This window comes from Chiloscyllium plagiosum, chromosome 7 (genome assembly GCF_004010195.1).
Source record: "Chiloscyllium plagiosum isolate BGI_BamShark_2017 chromosome 7, ASM401019v2, whole genome shotgun sequence".
NCBI classification, from domain to species: domain Eukaryota; kingdom Metazoa; phylum Chordata; class Chondrichthyes; order Orectolobiformes; family Hemiscylliidae; genus Chiloscyllium; species Chiloscyllium plagiosum.
Genome location: NC_057716.1, coordinates 53,222,248 through 53,241,506, shown reverse-complemented (window position 1 = coordinate 53,241,506; position 19,259 = coordinate 53,222,248). Strand labels below are relative to the sequence as shown.

The window sequence follows — 19,259 nt, the reverse complement described above, 5'->3', positions numbered from 1 at the left end:
AACTTCCAAAATGCATCACTTTGCATTTATCCAGGTTGAACTCCATTTGCCATTACTCAGCCCAGCTCTGCATCCTGTCTATGTCACGCTGCAGCCTGCAGTAGCCCTCGATACTATCAACGGCACCTCAAACCTTTGTGTCATTTGCAATGCACCCCTCAACCTCCTCATCCAAGTCATTTATAAAAACTACAAAGAGTAGAGCCCCATGATCAGAGCCCTGTGTGACCCCACTCAACACAGACCTCCAGGCAGAATACGTTCCATCCACAACCACTCTGCCTTCTGTCAGCTAACCAATTCTGAATCCAGATAGCCAAATCTCCCTGTCTCCCATACTTCCTGACTTTATAAATGAGCCTGCCATGGGGAACCTTATTAAATGCCTTGCTGATGTCTATATACACCACATCCATTGCTCGACCTTCATCGACTTGTCTTGTCACCACCTCAAAGAATTCAATAAGATTAGTGAGGCAAGACCTGCCCCCCACAAAGCCATGCTGACTGCCTTTATTCACGCTATGCTTTGCAAAATAGTCATAAATCCTATCCCTCAGAACTCTTTCCAAAACCTTGCTGACCACAGACGTAAGACTGACTGGCCTGTAATTGCCAGGGATTTCCCTATTCCACTTCTTGAAAAGAGAAACAACATTCGCCTCCTTCCAATCCTCTGGTACGACTCCCGTGGAGAGTGAGGAGGCAAAGATCTTCACCAGTGGCTTAGCAACCTCCTTTCTCACTTCCTGGAGCAGCCTAGGATAAATCTGGGTCTGGACCTGGGGACTTATCAATCTTAATGTTTGCCAAAATTTCCAGCACATCAGCTTCATCAATCTTGATCTGGTCAAGACTGTATCCCAGCTCCTTAAAGTTCTCATTCACAACGAGGTCCATTTCCTTAGTGAAAACCAAAGCAAAAAACTCATTTAGGGCTTCCCCTATCTGCTCAGACTCCACACACAAGTTCTCTATGCAATCTCTTTTTGGCCCTACCTTCACCCTGATCACTCCCTTATTCCTCACGTATGAGTAAAATATCTTTCAGTTCTCCCTACTCCTTCTTGCCAAGCCTTTATTATGCCCCCTCCTGGCTCTCCTCAGTCCATTTTTGAGCTCCTTTCTAGCAAGCCTGTAATCCTCTAAAGCTGTGCTAGGTCCATACTTCCTCCACGTTACGTAAGCTGCCTTCTTCCTTTTGACAAGAAGTTCCTCTGTTCTAGTCATCCAAGGTTCCTTAATCTTACCCCTCTTACCTGTCTCAGAAGGACAAATTCATACATCACTCGCAACAACTGCTCCTTAAACAGTCTCCACATGTCTGCTGTGCCCTTTCTGTGGAACAATCACTCCCAGTCTGTACTTCTGTAGAACATAAAACCGTACAGCACAGAACAGGCCCTTTGGCCCTCTATGTTGCGCTGACCTTTGAACTAATCTTAGCCCATCTCCTCCACTATCCCATCATCATCCATGTGCTTATCCAAGGATTGTTGAAATGCCCCAAATGTGGCTGAGTTAACTACATCGGCAGGCAGAGCATTCCATGCCTTTATTATTCTCTGAGTAAAGAACCTGCCTCTGACATCTGTCTTAAATCTGTCACCCCTCAATTTGCAGCTATGCCCCCTCGTAAAAGCTGACATCATCATCCTAGGAAAAAGACTTTCACTGCCTATCCTATCTAATCCTCTGATCATCTTGTATGTCTCTATCAAATCCCCTCTTAGCCTTCTTCTCTCCAATAAGAACAGACCCAAGTCTCTCAGCCTTTCCTCATAAGACCTTCCCTCCAGACCAGGCAACATCCTGGTAAATCTCTTATGCACCTTTTCCAATGCTTCCAAATCCTTCCTGTAATGGGGTGACCAGAACTGTACACAATATTCCAAGTGAAGCTGCACTAGCGTTTTGTATAGTTGCAGTATGACATTATGGCTCTGGAACTCAATCCCTCTAACAATAAAACCTAACACACCGTATGCCTTCTTAACAACACTATCAACTTGTGTGGCAACTTTCAGGGATCTATATACATGGACTCCAAGATCCCCCTGCACATCCATACTACCAAGAATTGTTCCATTGACCCAGTATTCTGCCTTCCTATTATTCTTCCTAAAGTGAATCACCTCGCATTTAGCTGCATTGAACTCCATTTGCCACTTCTCAGCCCAATTCTGTAGTTTATCCAAGTCCCGCTGCAACCTGCAACATTCTGGGATCTAAATATCCAAGGATATCCATCCTATCGAAAGGAGAGGTAGATGGGGGGAAGAGGCAGGATTAGTAAGAAATGAAATTAAAATCAATAGTAAGTACTAATATAGAGTCAGAAGGCGTATAATCTGTATAGCTAGAGTTGAGGAACTGCAAAGGATAAAAGACTCAGATGGCAGTTGTGTACACGCCTCCTCGCAGTAGTCAGGATGTGGGTATAGTGACTGTAACCATAGAACATGAATTCCCTGATTGGGGTTGTTAACTTGGTCCAATCAGGGAGCCGTAACTAACAGATATAAACAGGAGTGTCACTTTGTGTTTTTCACTGTGTCTGAAAAAAAGACAAAAAAAAACAGGAGCGTTGCTGGGGAAAAATAAGCACTACCGCAGTTAGGCGGTAGTTTGGGAAAAAAAATATAAGTAGGAGTGTCACAAAGCCCTTTAAAAAAAATAAACAGGAGTGTCACTTTGTGTCTTTCACTGTGTCTGAAAAAAAGACAAAAAAAAGAAAAAAAAAGAAAAGTAAAAAAATGAAAAAAAAAATAAACAGGAGTGTCAGACACCCTGTCCACTTTGAGAGATTGCTCTGAGGGAGGTGGATCAATGTCAAGGACTCTCCACATATAAATAAAGGATGACTTGGTGACGGGACACTGGCCTCTGTAGAGATATTACAGTGGCAATGAGAGTAAAGCATGCTCCTGAAGAAATTTGGTCACAACAGTTGGCTTTCAGTTAGGGTAAACATTGTTTGCGTCCTGCTGTTATTTGGGAAACTTAACTAGTTCAAAACCTCTGTAGAAGAGTGGCCCCAGTGTGTGGAAAGAATGCATTAATTTTTCCAGGCACATGTCACTGGGGCAGATGAAAAACAATGGGTAAATCCCCTGACAGTGTGTGAACCCATAGCTTTTTCAGTTATTGGGAGCCTAACATTCCCCAAGGCACCAGATGCTAAACTTTCAAGAGCTGGTGGATTTCGTTAAGTAATATTATGATCCCAAGCCTCCTCTAATTCTAAGACATCATCATTTTTACTTGGCAATTCAAGATACAGGAGAATCTGTATCAGGATTTTTGACAAGGTTAAGATGACTGGCAGAGGCGTGTGACTTTGGTTTAACTCTTAATTAGATGCTGAGAGACCCTTTGAACTTGAAAGAACAAAGGAGCCCCATCAGACCTAAATTGAGTTATCCCTCTACCAATAAAACCTAACACACCTTATGCCTGCCTTTGGATTCCTTGCTCTGAATTGAGAACTCTTGAGGCTGGTATCCAGGACAGTGTGCTCCCTGGAGGTCCACCTACATTTGGATTGGAAGAGTTAAATTGATTAGCAACATCTAAATCAGAACCAATCATATAAATGTCTGGTTGAATGATCACCCGGGTCAAATGGAGGTCGATACCAGTATAGTCATTGCAATGATCAAAGAGCCAGTCTTTAACAAATGTCGCTAAGGACTATAACCCTTAAGTGCATACAAGACCTTGGCTATACTTAGAACCTACACTGGGGAACCATTACAGATTAATTTTGGTTCCAGTGTCTTATGAGAAGCAGCTAGTTCAGTTCCCACTGATTCTAATAAAAAGCTCAGGCCCAAGCTCGATGATGTGAAATTGGTTTTGAAAGATTACCTAGATTGACTTCACATTTTTTGATTAGAAAATGGTTGTCTGAGTAAAGTCCTAATTAAATACCCATTTCCTTGCATACAGTGTTCATATGCAAAGCTGGCAGGGGGCTGTCCTTCATTAAGCAATACATGAGCCATGTGTACTTGCAATTGCCGTTAGATGCGGATTACCAGAAGTATGCTACAATTAATGACCACTATGGATGTACCAATTTACAAGACTGCCATTTGGGGTCTTGTCAGCCTGTACAACGTTACACCAGATGATAGAGAACAAGGTTGCAGTTTATTTAGATGATATGCTTATAACAGAGAAGACCAATTAGGAAAACTTAGAGAACAGTCCTTAACTGTTTCTCCAAGGAAGGCATATGCCTTAGAAGGGAAAAATGTATGTTCCAGCCATCCTAAATGGCTTACATAACCGGGTTATACCTGTTGGAAGATAAAGGGAAGGCAATCAAAGGTACCCCAGCTTCCACATCTGTACTGGAGCTTGGTTATGTTTTTGGTCAGAGCTGAAAATGTGTTGCTGGAAAAGCGCAGTAGGTCAGGCAGCATCCAAGGACCAGGAGAATTGACGTTTCGGGCATGAGTCCTTCTTCAGGAAGGAGAAGTTTTTTTGGTCAGGAACAGTTTTTTTGGTCAGCTGAACTAGTGTGGAATGTTTATACATAACTCCATCTGGGCACCTTTGCATCAACTCCTAAAAAAGGGCCAGCCTAAGAAATGGTTGTGTAGCCAAGCCAAAGCATTCAGGGAAGTGAAGGAACAACTATCAGCCTCTAAGGTGTTGGCACACTATGATCTCAAGCGAGATTTGATATTGACATGCAATGCCTCCCTATATGACAGTATGGTAGTATTAGCTCAATAGAGAGGAATGTCCCATAGCATTGGCACTCAGGACTTTGGCTAATGTAGAGTGTAAATACGCCCAGATAGAGAAGGAAAGTTTAGTGGTAATATCTGGTGAGAGAAAATTCCACCAATACCTTTACAGATGTAAATTTGTAATAGCAATAGATCAAAAATCCCCACTAGGCCTAATTAAAGAGGACAAGACAGTGACGCCCATAGGTTTAGGCCAAATTCAGCTATGGGCTTTAATACTAAGTGCATATAATCACAAGTTGGAATGCCGTCTGGGAGGCCAAGTAGCAAACGAGGGTGCATTGAGCTGCCTCCTGCTGGCAGATACACACTAGTGGTACCATAACCGAAAGAGTAACATAATGATTTAAAATTTTCTGGACACACTTCCAGTCACAGCTGACCATATCAGACTTTGGATGCCGAAAGATGCAATTGTGGTAAAACTGAAACAGCTGGTGGTGATGGGGGAAACCAAAGGGCCGTTCCAATCAGAACTGAAACCATTCTAGATCCCGTGAGACCAGATCACAGCAGAGGATGGCATATCATTATGCGAAACAGAAGTGATTGTCCCAAGAATAGGTCACTGCCAGATACTGGCTGAACTCCACCAGGAACATCCAGGGGTTTCTACAATGAAAATGTTGGCGAGAAGTTATGTCTGTTGGCCAGAATTGGATGCCAAAAAAACCATATCGGTGGGCTGTGCACCAAGGACAAAAATTACTGCCAGTACAAAAACTGTGTGCATCTTTTGCAAATCACGGACACCAGAAGTGTTGCTCACAGAAAATGGGCCATCATTTACCAGCGGGGAATTTGAGTACGGTAGCGCCTCAACATTCGAACGACCCCGTTCACGAACAAATCGGTTTACCAACAGGATTGTATGTAAAATTTTGCTTCAACGTACATACAAAATTCAAGGTACGAATGAAGGTACAAACGCAAAACCCTGCGTGCAACCACGTGGTTTCATTGTTCTGCTTTGCTATGCGCTTGTTGAATGCAAAAGCTCTCGGGCCCCGCGTGATCTCATTCAGTTCATCTTTGGCGCGAGCGCTGTGAACACCCGTCCAAGCATTCTTACGCTATCCGAACAATGGGAAAATTGATTCAGTTTGTGAACTTTTCAGTTCGCGAACCGGGTCCCGGAAAGGATTAAGTTCATAATTCGAGGCGCTACTGTATGACATATGTCAAATGCCATTTGGTATAAAGGGACAGCTCTATACCATCCATCATCCAATTGTCTGGCAGAGAGAGCAGTCCAAACTTTGAAGGCAGACTTAAAGAAACAGCCGAGAGCTTCACTAGATACCAAACTGTTATGTTTCCTTTCAATTATAGGACCATCCTTCATGCCACTACAGGGATAGCTCCAGCAGAGTTGCGAATGGGAAGGAGACTCCACACCAGATTAAATCTTATTTTCAGACACAAGACTTCGCTAAGCGAGAGAGACAGTTTACTTCAGGGGATGAAGTTAGGAACTATGGGAATGGCCCGACGTGGGTAAGAGGCATGGTGGAAGCGAGATCAGGCCCAGTGACATAAACAGTTCAAGTAGCAGTGATGGTCCTAAACAAGCACGTGGACTATATGAAAGCTGCAAACTTGCAAATAGTATAGGAGCAAAAGTTGGAAAAAGTGAGGACTGCAGATGTTGGAGATCAGAGTCAAGAGTATGGTGCTGGAAAAGCGCAGCAGGTCAGGCAGCATCTGAGGAGCAGGAGAATCAATTTTACAGGTATAAGCCCTTCATTAGGAATGAGGCTTGAGGGCCGGGGGTGCTGAGAGATAAATGGGAGAAATGTGTGCCCAGTTCCTTGAAACAGTCAGAAAGGCTGGCGGGACCCATGGGTTCTCCCTCTCCATCAAGTGTTGAAGAGACCTCAGAATCTGAGATGGACATATTGAATCTTGCCACCTCAATGTCTTTGCCACTTGAAGAATATAATGAATTATTCCAAGACACTCTGGAGGTGCAAGAGGCAAGCTACTGTGTGTCATACTCTGTCCCTATCTAAAGCAGAATTGGAGGAACCTGACCCATTGCTAAAATACTCCAGGAGGAGTTATATGAAAAAGAACCGTCCTTTGTCCTCAATGGATGTAATGATTTTAACCAGGTCAACTAGGTGGACCTCACAGAATATGAGTTTCCTGACTGGGGCTGTTAACCAGGTCCAACCTGGCTGACACGTAAGAACAGGAGGGTCAGACATCCTGTTCACTCTGAGAGCTGTAAGGAAGGCATGTAAGAAAGACACTGTTATAATAATCATGAGGGACTTCAATATGCAGGTGGACTGGGAAAATCAGATTGGTAGCAGATCTCAAGAAAACGTATATATGGAATGTCTACAAAATGTTTTTTTCTCTGGAGCAACTTTTGGTGGAATCCTGTAGGGGACAGACAATTCTGGATTTAGTGGTATGTAATGAGGCAGACTTGACTAGGCAGCTAAAGATGAAAGAATCTTCTATGGCATTTTGTAACCCCTGGGGGCAAGTGACTGTAATAGAATAGAATTCACCTGCACTTTGAGAAAGAGAAACTGGAATCAGATGTAATATTATTACAATTGAGTAAAGGTAGCTACAAAGACATGAAGGAGGAGATGGCCAGAGTTGAACGGAAGGGGAGCCTAGTAGCAAAGATGATGGAGCAACAATAGAAGCTCCTCAGTGAAATATGAGGGTAAGCTAGCTAGTAACATGAAAACTATATCTATACATTAGAAAAATGCCTTCTGGAAATCCAAACAGATCATGCCCACTGGCTCTCTTTTGTCTAATTTGCTCATTACCTCCCCAAAGAATTCCAACAGATTTATCAGGCATGGCCACCCCCTTGATAAAGCCGTGTTGACTCAACTCAATTTTACCAGGCACTTCCAAGTACTTGAGGAGAAAGTGAGGTCTGCAGATGCTGGAGATCAGAGCTGGAAATGTGTTGCTGAAAAAGCGCAGCAGGTCAGACAGCATCCAGGGAACAGGAGAATCGACGATTCGGGCATAAGCCCTTCTTCAGGAAGTACTTCCAAGTACTTCACAATCTCATCTTTAATAATGGACTCTAAAATCTTACCAATGACCAAAATCAGGCTAACAGGCCTATAGTCTTCTGTCTTCTGCCTCCTTCTGTTCCTAAACAGGGTGTTACATTAGCTATTTTCTTGTCCTCTGAGGGTCACCCCGACTCCAGTTTTTTCCTGAGAGACCACCACCAATGTCTCTACAATGTCCTTAGCTGTTTTCTTCTGAGCTTTAGGATGTAGTCTATTTGGTCCAGGTAATTTATCCATCTTCAGATCTTCCAGCTTTCCCAGCACTTTCTCCTTATTGATGGCCACTGCACTCACCTCTGACCCCTGACTCTTTGAAGTTTTGTTATGCTGCTCATGTCTTCCACTGTAAACCTAGTCCGTTCCTTCGCCATTTCTTTGTTCCACATTATTAATCCTCCAGCTTCATTTTCCAGTGGTACAAAGCACTCAAGTTTCTCTCAGTTTCGATTATAAATTTCCTTTCTATTCTTCTGACCAAAATCAGTGACCTCACACATATCCATATTAAATTCCTACTGCCAAATTTTAGCCCATTCACATATCCATATCCATTTGTAACTTTCTTATTTCTTTATTACAACTTACATTCCCATTTATTTTAGTGCCATCTGCAAATGTGGCTTTTTAAAAATGCTTTCACAGTTTGAGGGTATTCCTGGCTCGGACAGCATTTATTGCCCATCCAAGAGAGCAATTAGAAGTCAATTACATTTACAGGGGAGGGAATGGCCTCCATGTATTATTAGTGGAATATTAACCCAGACACGCAGGTAATATTCTGGGCACCCAGGTTCAAATTCTGCCATGACAAATGGAATTTCAATTCAATAAAAGTCTGGAATTATGAATCTAATGATGACTATATTCTATTACCAATTGCCGGAAAAACCCATCTGGTTCACAGTGATCTTTAGGGAAACAAATCTGCCATTCTTACCTGGTCTGGCCTACATCTGACTCCAGACCCAAAGCAATGCAGTTGAATCTTAACTGCCTTCTGGGCACTTAAGGATGGGCAATAAATGCTGACCTAGCCAGTGATGCCCTCATCCAGTGAATGAATAAAAAAAATTGTTTGGTGCCACTAAAGAGCATTAGTGATCCAGATGGAGTTTTGCCGACAACAGACTCATAGTCATCATTAGACTCTTAACTCCAGATTCCTATTGAATTCAAAGTCAACCATCTGCCATGACAGGATTTGAACCCCTGTCCCAAAGGTCTCAGGATTAACAGCCCACTGATAATACCACAAGGCCATCACCTCCTTGGTGGCTATAGTATATTCTAAGTAATGTATCGTGTCAGCAAACACTACAGACCTGATTTTCCAATCTCTGACCCTGACTCTCAAAGTTCTGGTATGCTGCTGGTCTCTGCCACTGTGAGAAGTTTATTAAGAAATGGTGCTCACTCAAAGTCACTTCTTGACACAGAGGCATAACGAGTCAAAGAGTAATTCAGCATAGAAACAGGCCCTTTGGCTCACCAACAAACACCAACTCCACTCATCCTATTTACTGCTCTTAGCTTCCTCTGCTCCAGGAATACAAACCCAAACATTTAATCCCAGGCAAAATCGTGGTGAATCTCATCTGTACCCTCTCGACGGCAATCATGTTCTTCTAACAGTATGACGAACAGAACTGCACACTGTATTCCACTGTGACCTGACTAATGTTTTATAAAATTGTAATAAAATTTCCAGGCTCCTAGGTTCTAACTCTGGCTAATGAAGTCCAGTATCCCACATGCCTTCTTCACCACCCTGTCTAGCTGTGCTGACACCCTCAGGGATCTATGGACATGTATACCAAGGTCTCTTTGTTCCTCAGTATTCCCTAGAGACTCACCATTCATTGTGTATATCCTTCCTTCATTAGATGTCTCAAAACGTATCACCTGACACTAATCAGAATTAAAATTATTCTGCCATTCCTCAGCACAGTTTACCAGCCAAGCAATATTAGACTATTGCCTGAGACCATTCTCCTCACTACCAACAACACCACCAATTTTTGTGTCAGCTGCAAGCTTACTAATACAATCTTCTACATTCACATCCAAACTGTAAATGTAGATAACAAACAGCAAGGATTCTAGCATTGATCCTTTTGGTGCACTGTTGTTCATAAGCTTCCAATTACAACAACAACCTTTTGCCTCCTATTTGTAAGCTAATCTTGGACATTGTCAAAAGCCTTACAGAAGTTGATGTAAACCAAACCAACTGATTTTCCTTACAGAAGTTGATGTAAACCAAACCAACTGATTTTCAATATATTTTGTCACCTTTTCAAAAACCTCGATTAAATTAGTTAGACAGAATCTCCCTCTAACAAATCCATGCTGACTATCCTGATCAATCCTTGGCTTTCCAAGTGGTAGAAGTCACACGACACCAGGTTATTCAGCCTGGCAACACTCCATTTACACTATATGTACAATCCTTTGATCTCTCTATCTATAATTCTGTGCCTGCGGCTTCTCTTCACATCACCTGACAAAGGAGCAGTCCTCTGAAAGCTTGGAATTTCAAATAAACCTGTTGGACTACAACCTAGTGTTGTGTGACTTCTGACCTTGTTCACCCCAGTCCAACACCTCCACACCATGGCCCACATTTCTAAGTGTTGATTAATGCTGTCCCTCAGAATAGTTTCCAATAATTTCCCTCGTACTGACAGCAAACTATCTGGTTTGTAACTACTTGACCTATTCCTGCTACTGTCTTGAACAAAGGAACCGCATTCGCTAACCTCCACTTATCTAGCACTTCACCTGTGGCTGGCACAGCACTAAATATTTCCACCAGGAACCTAGCAATCTCCTCTCTTGCCTCCCATAGCAGCCTGGAATACATCTTATCGGGCTTTGGGGATTCATGCACCCAAATGCCCGCTATAACATTTAATACCTCCCTTTATTCATCTTAAATTGTTAGAGAATCATAGAATCATACAGCACAGTAACAGACCATTTGGTCCAACCAGTCTGTGCCGAGCATAATACCAAACCAAACTAGTTCCATCTGCCTGTTCCTGGCTCATATCCCTCCAAACTTTGCCTGTTCATGTACTTATCCAAATGTCTTTTAAATGTTGTAATTGTCCCCGCATCCATCACTTCCTCATTCCAAACGCAAACCACCCTCTAAGAAAAAAGTTTGCTCCTCGTGTTTTTTTAAATCTCTCTCCTCTCACCTTAAAAATATGCCCCTAGTCTTGAAATCTCTTATTCTAGGGAAAAGATAATTACCATTAACTCTATCTATACCTCTCATTATTTTATAAAGCTCTATAAGGTCACCTCTCAACTTCCTACGCTCCAGTGAAAAAACTCCCAGATTATCCAGCCTTTATTTATCACTCAAACTTCCCATACCTGGCAACGTTCTGATAAATTTCTTCTGAATCCTCTCCAGCTTAATAATATCCCTTCTATAACTGGGTGACCAGAACTGGATACAGTTTTCCAGAAGAGGCCTCAACAATGTCCTGTACAACTTTTTAATCACCCTGTCCATATGTGATGCAAACTTCAAAGATATGTACCTGAACCACTCGGTCTCTCTGTTCCACCCAAGGCCCTACCATTAATTTTATCAGTCCTACTCCTGTTTGTTGATCAAAATGCAATGCCTTGCACTTATCCAGATTGAATTCAATCTGTCATTTTTCAGCCCATTGACAGTTGATCAACATCCCTTTGTAATCTTAGAAAACTGTCTACTATGCCACCAATTTTGATGTTGTCCGCAAACTTACTAACCATGCCTTCTACGTTCTTCTCCAAATTATTTGAATGAATGACAACCAAAAGCGGACCCAGAACCGATCCCTGTGGAACACCACTGGTCACAGGCCTCCAGTCCGACAAAACAACCCTCCACTACCACACTCTGTCTCCCATTGTTAAGCCAATTATGTATCCAATTTACAAGCTCACCCTCAATCCCATGTGACCTAACCTTTCTGATTAGTCTACCATGCGGAACCTTGTTGAAGGCTTTACTAAAGTCCAAGTAAACAATGTCTACTGCTCTACCAAGAAATATTTTAATGGAAGTCCAGTCTGTGCCTGGGTAGGCCAATGAAAGCTCTGAGTAGAATCTTGGGAGCTGACATTGAATTTAAGAACAGGATAGTAAAAACAACACTATTATTAAATTACCAACATCCCATTCCTGCTAGGAAGTGTGAGGAAAAATCAGGCCCTGAATTTCTGAATACTTTTGAAAAGTATTTGTCTTTTTATTCTGTTGTACATCATACAGAATCCATTAATTAATTGGTAGCTTTATAACAATACTCTCCCCTCACCATTAATCAATTTGCATGAGGTAGGATGAAAAGTTGGAACGTACTTTTACTTATCATATACTCAGTGCAGCACAGTTTCCCAGCAAACAATTACATTGCTAACCCTTTTTAAGTTAATTTCCTTACAGTTAGAGATAAGGAATCAGCAAGAAATAACATGCCTGCTATTTACATTTTTCAAATGCTATACTTTATCATAGCCACACTGTCAATTGTCATCAAATATAAACAAGTGAGAATATAGTATATCTGTTTTACTTATCAATAGCACTGCATTTCTGATGCCAGATGTCAAGTCATTGATGCATTTTTAAATTCTTCTGTACAAAGATATGCTTTCATGAGAAAATGGCTTGTTAATTTGTTTTCCACATTTGAGTGGATCGGCATCAACAGTAGTTCAGTTGGCAGCATTCTCACCTCTGAGTCAGAGGCCTATGGGTCCAAGTCTCACTCTAGAAATTTGAGCATAACATCTAGGTTAACAGTATCCTGCAGGATTGTGGTACTCGGGGGGAAGAAGATGTGTTGCATTGTCACAGGTGACACATTAAGCCAAGATCTGTCTCCAAATGTACGTAAAGGATCCCATGGCACTACTTTGAAAAACAGCAGGGAAATTCTTTCAATGTGTTGGCCAATGTTTATCCCTTAACACTAAAACAGACCAAGTACTCAATGGCATATTGTTGTTTGTGGTAGCTTGTGTGGTGAAAATGGTTGCTGTGTTTCTGACATTGTACACTGATTCGTGACAGAAGGTGAAATGTAAATGCAGAAAGGTGCTCCATTCATCCCAAAAGTTATTTTATTAGCACGTGTAACAGTGCACTGCAAGATAATAGGGTTTCAGACGAGCTTTCACACAACATTCTTACCTTTCCATCAAACTTGGCTGTTCCACCAGTGGGAATCCGCAGATTTCTTGGAGGCAGTGTGAACGCTGGTACTTCAGGAGGGTAGGTATCAGCCTGGGGTCTTTCCAAAGTTAACGTTGTTTTGGAAATACGAGTGGCATTTTGAGCAATCTTAACATCGCCCATGGTTAATTATCCAAATCTGATGGGAAGGAAAAGTTTGGTACTATTTAGCATGAACACTTTGAAAAACATACAATTCACATTGGCAAACCGCCAGAAATGATAATCATTTAAAAATTAGATGACAGTAAGCTCTCACTTAAAGTTATGGTGGTTTTCTTGGAAATCACAACTTTTACTGAAGCATGGATTCCCATAGGAATGAATATTAAATCCAGAGAGAGGTTCATCCAGTTATTTCTTGCCCAGAACAATTCAGGTGATATATAACTATTATATAAATGTGAAGAGCAGTACAAGTATGAATATATTTAAGGACAGCAACAATCTTCAGTTTCAAAAGTGGCGAAAATTGCTCCACGTCTACTTGCTTCATGATTTATTTCTAGAAGGAAGTGGCTGGTAATTTATTTTCAGCATTTGAGTGGAATGATGAATTATTATCCAATGAATTCCTCCACATGTTGTTTTGGATGGCAGCGGGTAACTGGTTATTTACATGCTGAAAGTATAACAATTTTCCAATGTTTAGCAATTGACTCCTGAGGGGTAAGCACATTCTCTTGTGCAGGGATTATAGGCACTAGCTTATTTCAGCAAGTTAATTTTACACTGAAAAACATTGAGAATGTTTAATGACTGTTTTCTTCCTGTTCTCTTTCCAGAATCTTTATTCCAAGAGCCAACTCTGGTTGTTTATGCTATTAAATCTCTTTCATATAGTGACTGGGCAGACTTTTAGAGCTCCAAAATCCGTAATTATAGAAAATGAGGTCAAATTTTCATAATACTCTGGTCTTCCTTTGCACAAATGGAAAAAGCACAGATGCTGCTGAGATTTGGGTATGACACCTTGTTTGGTGAATTTTCAATGGCCATTTTTTAATAATGCAGAGCCTCCTCCCTTCCAAAACAAGTTCAGAAGCATATGACAGGGTCCCAGGATTACTATAGATGTTGAGCTAACTGGTCTGTATTTTCCCATTTTCTCTCTTCCTCCTTTCTTACTCAGTGGGGTTATGCAATGCATCCACTCATTTGACGTCTAGACGTTTTTAAAACCATGAGATACAGATTGTCAAGTCCAGGGAATTGGACACTATTTTAAGTCCAGTACTATTTCTTTACTTATATTGATTGCTGTCAGCTCGCCATTCTCGCTAAAACACAAAAACATAAGAACTGTTTAGACATTAATCTGACTCCACCAATCAACAGGATTCTTGATAACAAAGAGGATGAATCATTACTGGGGTTAAGCAGGAATTTAGAGTTGAGGTTGCAACCAGATCAGCCATCAATTTATTGAATGACAGAGCAGATTCAAAGGGGATGAGTGGTCTATCCTGCTCATAATTTATAAATTAGTGGAATGGTTTTACAGAGTCTTACAGCATGGAAACAGACCCTTTGGTCGAACTGGTCCATGCTGACCAGGTTTCCCAAACTAAACGAGTTTGGCCTGTGTTTGGCCCATATCCTTCTAAGCCTTTCCTATTCATGTACCTGTCCAAATGTCTTTCAAATGTTGCAAGTGTAGCTGCCTCTACCACTTCCTCTCGCAGTTCATTTCACATACGAACTACCCTCTGTATGAAAACGTTGCCCCTCAGGTCCCTTCCAAATCTTTCTCTTCTCACCTTACAAACATGTCCTCCAGTTTTTAATTTCCTTACTCCAGGAAAAATACTATTGCAATTCACCTTATCCGTGCCCCTCATGATTTTAGAAACCTTTATAAACCTCAATCTCCTAAACTCCAGTAAAAAATGTTATCTAGCCTCTCCTTACAACTCACACCCTCCAGTTCTTGTAAAACTTGTTTTCACCTTTTTTAAGTTTAATATCATCTTTCCTGTAGTAGGGCAACCAGAATTGTATGCATGTTATAAATATGTGGGTGTACTGTACCTTTAAGAGAATTAGAAGCACCAGAACTACTTGACAGAACCAAGTGTTCTGTAAAAAAATGTAAAATTTGGTGGAACAACTTGATTAGCTGGTTGCCTGGAAATGGCAAAACAGATTTGAATTAGGCCAATCAGTTCAAATTATACCCCAAAAACACCAGAATCAAATCCATTTTGAATTTAGTATATTGACAATCTTAAAAGCCAATGGCATGATCCGATGTTTGGGGGGTATAAATCCGGGGGAAATTGAACAGTTGAGAGGAGAACTGCCAAATCAATGACATCTGCACACTGCCCAGAAAACAGCCGTCTTAAAAGATACCTTTATCGATCAGTAACCCATGAAGCAGAATCCCCAAGAAGAAGAAAAGAAGACCGAAATACAGAGAAGAACGAAAGCTGCCTCGATCTGAGATAAGACGTTTCGTTTTATAAATTGTAATTGGGAGTTTTATTGGACTAGTATTATAGAAGGAAAGGTAACAGATAGCTTAGAGTAAGGACTTGTAAATAGTTGTTAGTTAATTATTCTCTGTTATACTTTAAGAAATAAAGTTGTTAATTTTTACCTGAAATAGTTCTTGGCCATTCAATTTTTTGCAGATTACTGCATGGGATAAATCTTTTCTGTGTTGCTGATTTTAAATTAAGCAGGAGGGAGTATCCCATGTTGAAACAGTTTGGGAGTACACTATCAGGATTTGAACTGGTTTAGATAGACTTGAATAGATTTGGGGATACAAAAACTCCCAGCAGATTTAAACACTTGCAGGTTAGTGTCTCAGATCTTTAAAACAAACATAGGTGAAACAATTTGTTTCAGTTTGGTGACTTGTGGTTGATTAAATTAAAAGTGAGAGAAATGCCTCCTAAAATTGCGAAAGAGGTTATGGGATTTGAAGATGATTCTCAAATTTGCCAAGAAATGTTAGAAGGAAAGTAAAAAAGGCCATACTTTTAGAATTCGCAAATAAGTTAGATTTGGGTTTAACTAAGGACAAAGGTAAAGCTGAAATTGTAAGGGAATTACTCAAACACTAGGTGTATCAGAGAAACAGACAAACGCAGTAGAGGAAGAAAAACTTAAATTACAATTGAGGAAAATGGAGTTAAAAGATAAACAAAGGGAGAACGAAAGAAAAAGAGATAGAAGAAAGAGGAAGAGAGAAAGAGATGAAAGAGAGAGAGGACAAAGAGGGAGAGAGAGAAGGTTCTTAGCTGAGCAAAGAGCGTGAGAAGAAGAGGAGAGACAAAAAGAGAGAGAATTTGAACTTGAGAAATTGTGACTTCATCATCAAAGTCAAGTTAACAGGATGGAGATTAAAAGAGCAGGTAGTAATATATATAAATATGTCAAAGCTCTGCCAAATTTTGATGAGAAAAATGTTGAAGCCTTCTTTATTTCATTTTAAACATTTGCTCAGCAGATGGAGTGGGCCAAGCATTTATGGGTAATGCTAGTTCAGACTAAACTGGTGAGCAGATGTAGTGAGGCTTTTGCCACACTGTCCAATGATGTGTCAAGGGATTATGAAGAGGTCAAATAGGCTATTTTAAATGCTTATGAATTGTTAGCAGAAGCATATAGACAGCAGTTCAGAAACACAAAGAAGGAAACAGGTCAGACTTATGTTGAGTTCAAAGAATTAAACATAGTCATTTTGATGATGGGTAAGTGCTTTGAAAATAGATAAGAGTTTTGAGGCTTTTAAGAGGGATTATTCTGCTGGAAGAGTTTAAGAACTCACTTCCAGAGATGGTAAGAATTCACCTGGAGGAACAGAAAGTTCAGGAAGTGAGAAGGGCAGCAGAATTAGCAGATGAGTATATGTTGGGGCATAAGACATGCTTCCGGCCAGAATTTCACCCTGTGACGGATAGAAGTTGGGAGAAGGGGAGATCCTACACTGCGAAACCAAGATAGAGAGCACTGGTAAGAATTTACTACAGGATAAAAAAGAAGCCCAAGAGGGTGGAAAGGAGGTGAAAAGCCTCAAGTGTTTCCATTGTGGTAAAGTGGGACACGTAAAGTCACAGTGCTGGTCGTTAAAGAAAGGCACTTCGGAAAAGATGTGGTAAAAGAAGCTCACCAGTGGCACTAGTGAAGGTAGTAAAGGCGACCCCAAGAAGAGCTGAGGAGCTTCAGGAGAGTGCACAGCCTAGGCAGGGGCTGGGTATGTGGTTAGTACCTGATCTCGACAAAGAATTTGCCTCTGTGGGTAAAGTTTACTCAGAAAGAACTGGGGGAGAAGGACAAGAAATTATAATTTTGAGAGGTACAGGATCTACCCAGTCGCTGATAGTAAGCGATGAGCGAATATGCACTGTTTCTGATCTGTTGCCCGAAAGTGTGATACTTTGTGGGATAGATGGACAGAAATCTTGCGTTCTCCTATGTAAGATCAAGTTGGAGTGCCAACTCAAGAGTGGGGAAGTTACAGTGGGAGTGATTGACAGACTGTCAGTTCTAGGAATTCAGTTTGTTCTTGGGAATGATTTGGCAGGATCCAAGGTGGGAGTGATACCCATTGATGTGGAGAAGCCCAAGGAAGACCAAGAAACTGAGGAGTTAAAACAGAAATATCCTGGTATTTTCCCAGACTGTGTGGTAACTAGATCCCACTATCATAAGTCACAAATGAAGTGAAAATTAAAGAGAAAGATGAAGGAGTTGAGATTCAGTCAGTGGACACCCTGTTTGACATGATGTTGCAGGAAAAACCTGAACAGGCAGAGGGTCAGACAGAAGTGTTTACTCCTGAAAGACTAAAAGACTTGCAACAGCAAGCCAAGATGATAAAAGATGTGGATGTGTACTCTGAAAAGGAGGCAGAGAATATTCTGGAGGTTTATAATCTGAAAGATAAAATCCTAAAACAGAAATGGAGACCACAGCAGGTTAGTGCAGAGGAGAAATGGGCCAAAGTGCACCAGATTGTGTTGCCAGTAGCATACAGACAGGAGGTGTTATGGGTAGCATATGAACATAGGAGGTCACCTAAGGCTACAAAAGGCCCAGGCTGAGGTACAAAAACATTTTTATTGGCCTGGAATGCACAAGGACGTGGTTAACTTTTGCTAAATGTATCATACATACCAAATGGTAGGTAAGCCACTTACAGTAATAAAACCAGCACCTTTGTTGCCAATTCCCACATTTGAAGAACCTTTCATGTGGGTTATAATTGATTGTGTAGATATCCTTCCAAGAACAAAAAGTGGGAACCAGTATTTGTTAACCATAATGGATATGTCTACCAGATTTGCTGAGGTAATTCCATTATGGAGTATCAAGGCAAAAAGGGTAATAGAGGAGTTGGTAGCTTTCTTCACATGGTATGGGCTACCCAGAGAATTCAGTTGGACTAACGTTCAAATTTTACTGCTAGGCTGTTTAAGGAGGTTATGCATAACTTAGGTATATAGAACTTCAAATCCAGTGCATATTATCCTGAATCCCAGGGAGCTTTAGAAAGGTGGCATCAGACCTTGACGACCATGTTGAAAGCAAACTGTCAGAATTACCCGAATGATTGGGATAAAGGTATCCCATTCATATTGTTTGCCGTTAGACATACCCCAAATGAATCTACTCAGTTCACTCCCTTTGAGTTAATATTCAGTCATGAAGTGAGAGGCCCTTTGAAATTAATTAAAGAAAAATTGACAGGACCAAAGTCGGAGATTTCACACTTAGATTATGTATCGGAGGTGAGGGAGAGACTAAATTGAGTAGGTGAGTTAGCTAAACAGCACCTAAAGAGGGCACAGTGTAGAATGAAACAGGTAGCAGATAAAAGTGATAAGAGGTCCCTTCAAAGCCAGGTTTAGTGGCCCCTATCAAGTTGAAAAACTATCTAGGAAAGATGCCAGGTCAAAAAAAAGGTATCGGGTTTGTCATGTGAACACATTGAAACAGTATTATACTAGAGAGAAAGAACTGGAGAAGCAGGTGTTACTGCCCTGCAGAGTGAGGAATCAAATCCAGATGATGCGAATTTTGATGTGCCGCAAAATAGATTAAAAATTGAAGACGTCCTTGAGGAGTGAGATAGGTTAGTGAGCTATCTGTCTCAGGAGCATAGAATACAGTTGAAGGATTTGTTACTGCAGTATAAGGACAGATGTAAGAATCTGAAGAGGAGGACCAATGTTATTGTACATG

At 41.1% G+C, this 19,259-nt stretch overlaps 1 protein-coding gene across 3 annotated transcripts in view; it reads right to left on the bottom strand.

Annotated features, from left to right (window-relative positions):
- LOC122551600 (myosin light chain kinase, smooth muscle-like) overlaps positions 1–19,259 on the bottom strand; it is a 422,603-nt gene that overhangs the window by 259,207 nt on the left and 144,137 nt on the right. For all 3 annotated transcript variants that reach the window (XM_043693744.1, XM_043693745.1, XM_043693743.1), the window contains exon 3: positions 13,020–13,200. In XM_043693744.1, coding sequence (XP_043549679.1) covers positions 13,020–13,184 — 165 coding nt within the window. In that variant the 5' untranslated portion in view covers positions 13,185–13,200. The remainder of the gene's footprint in view (positions 1–13,019; positions 13,201–19,259) is intronic.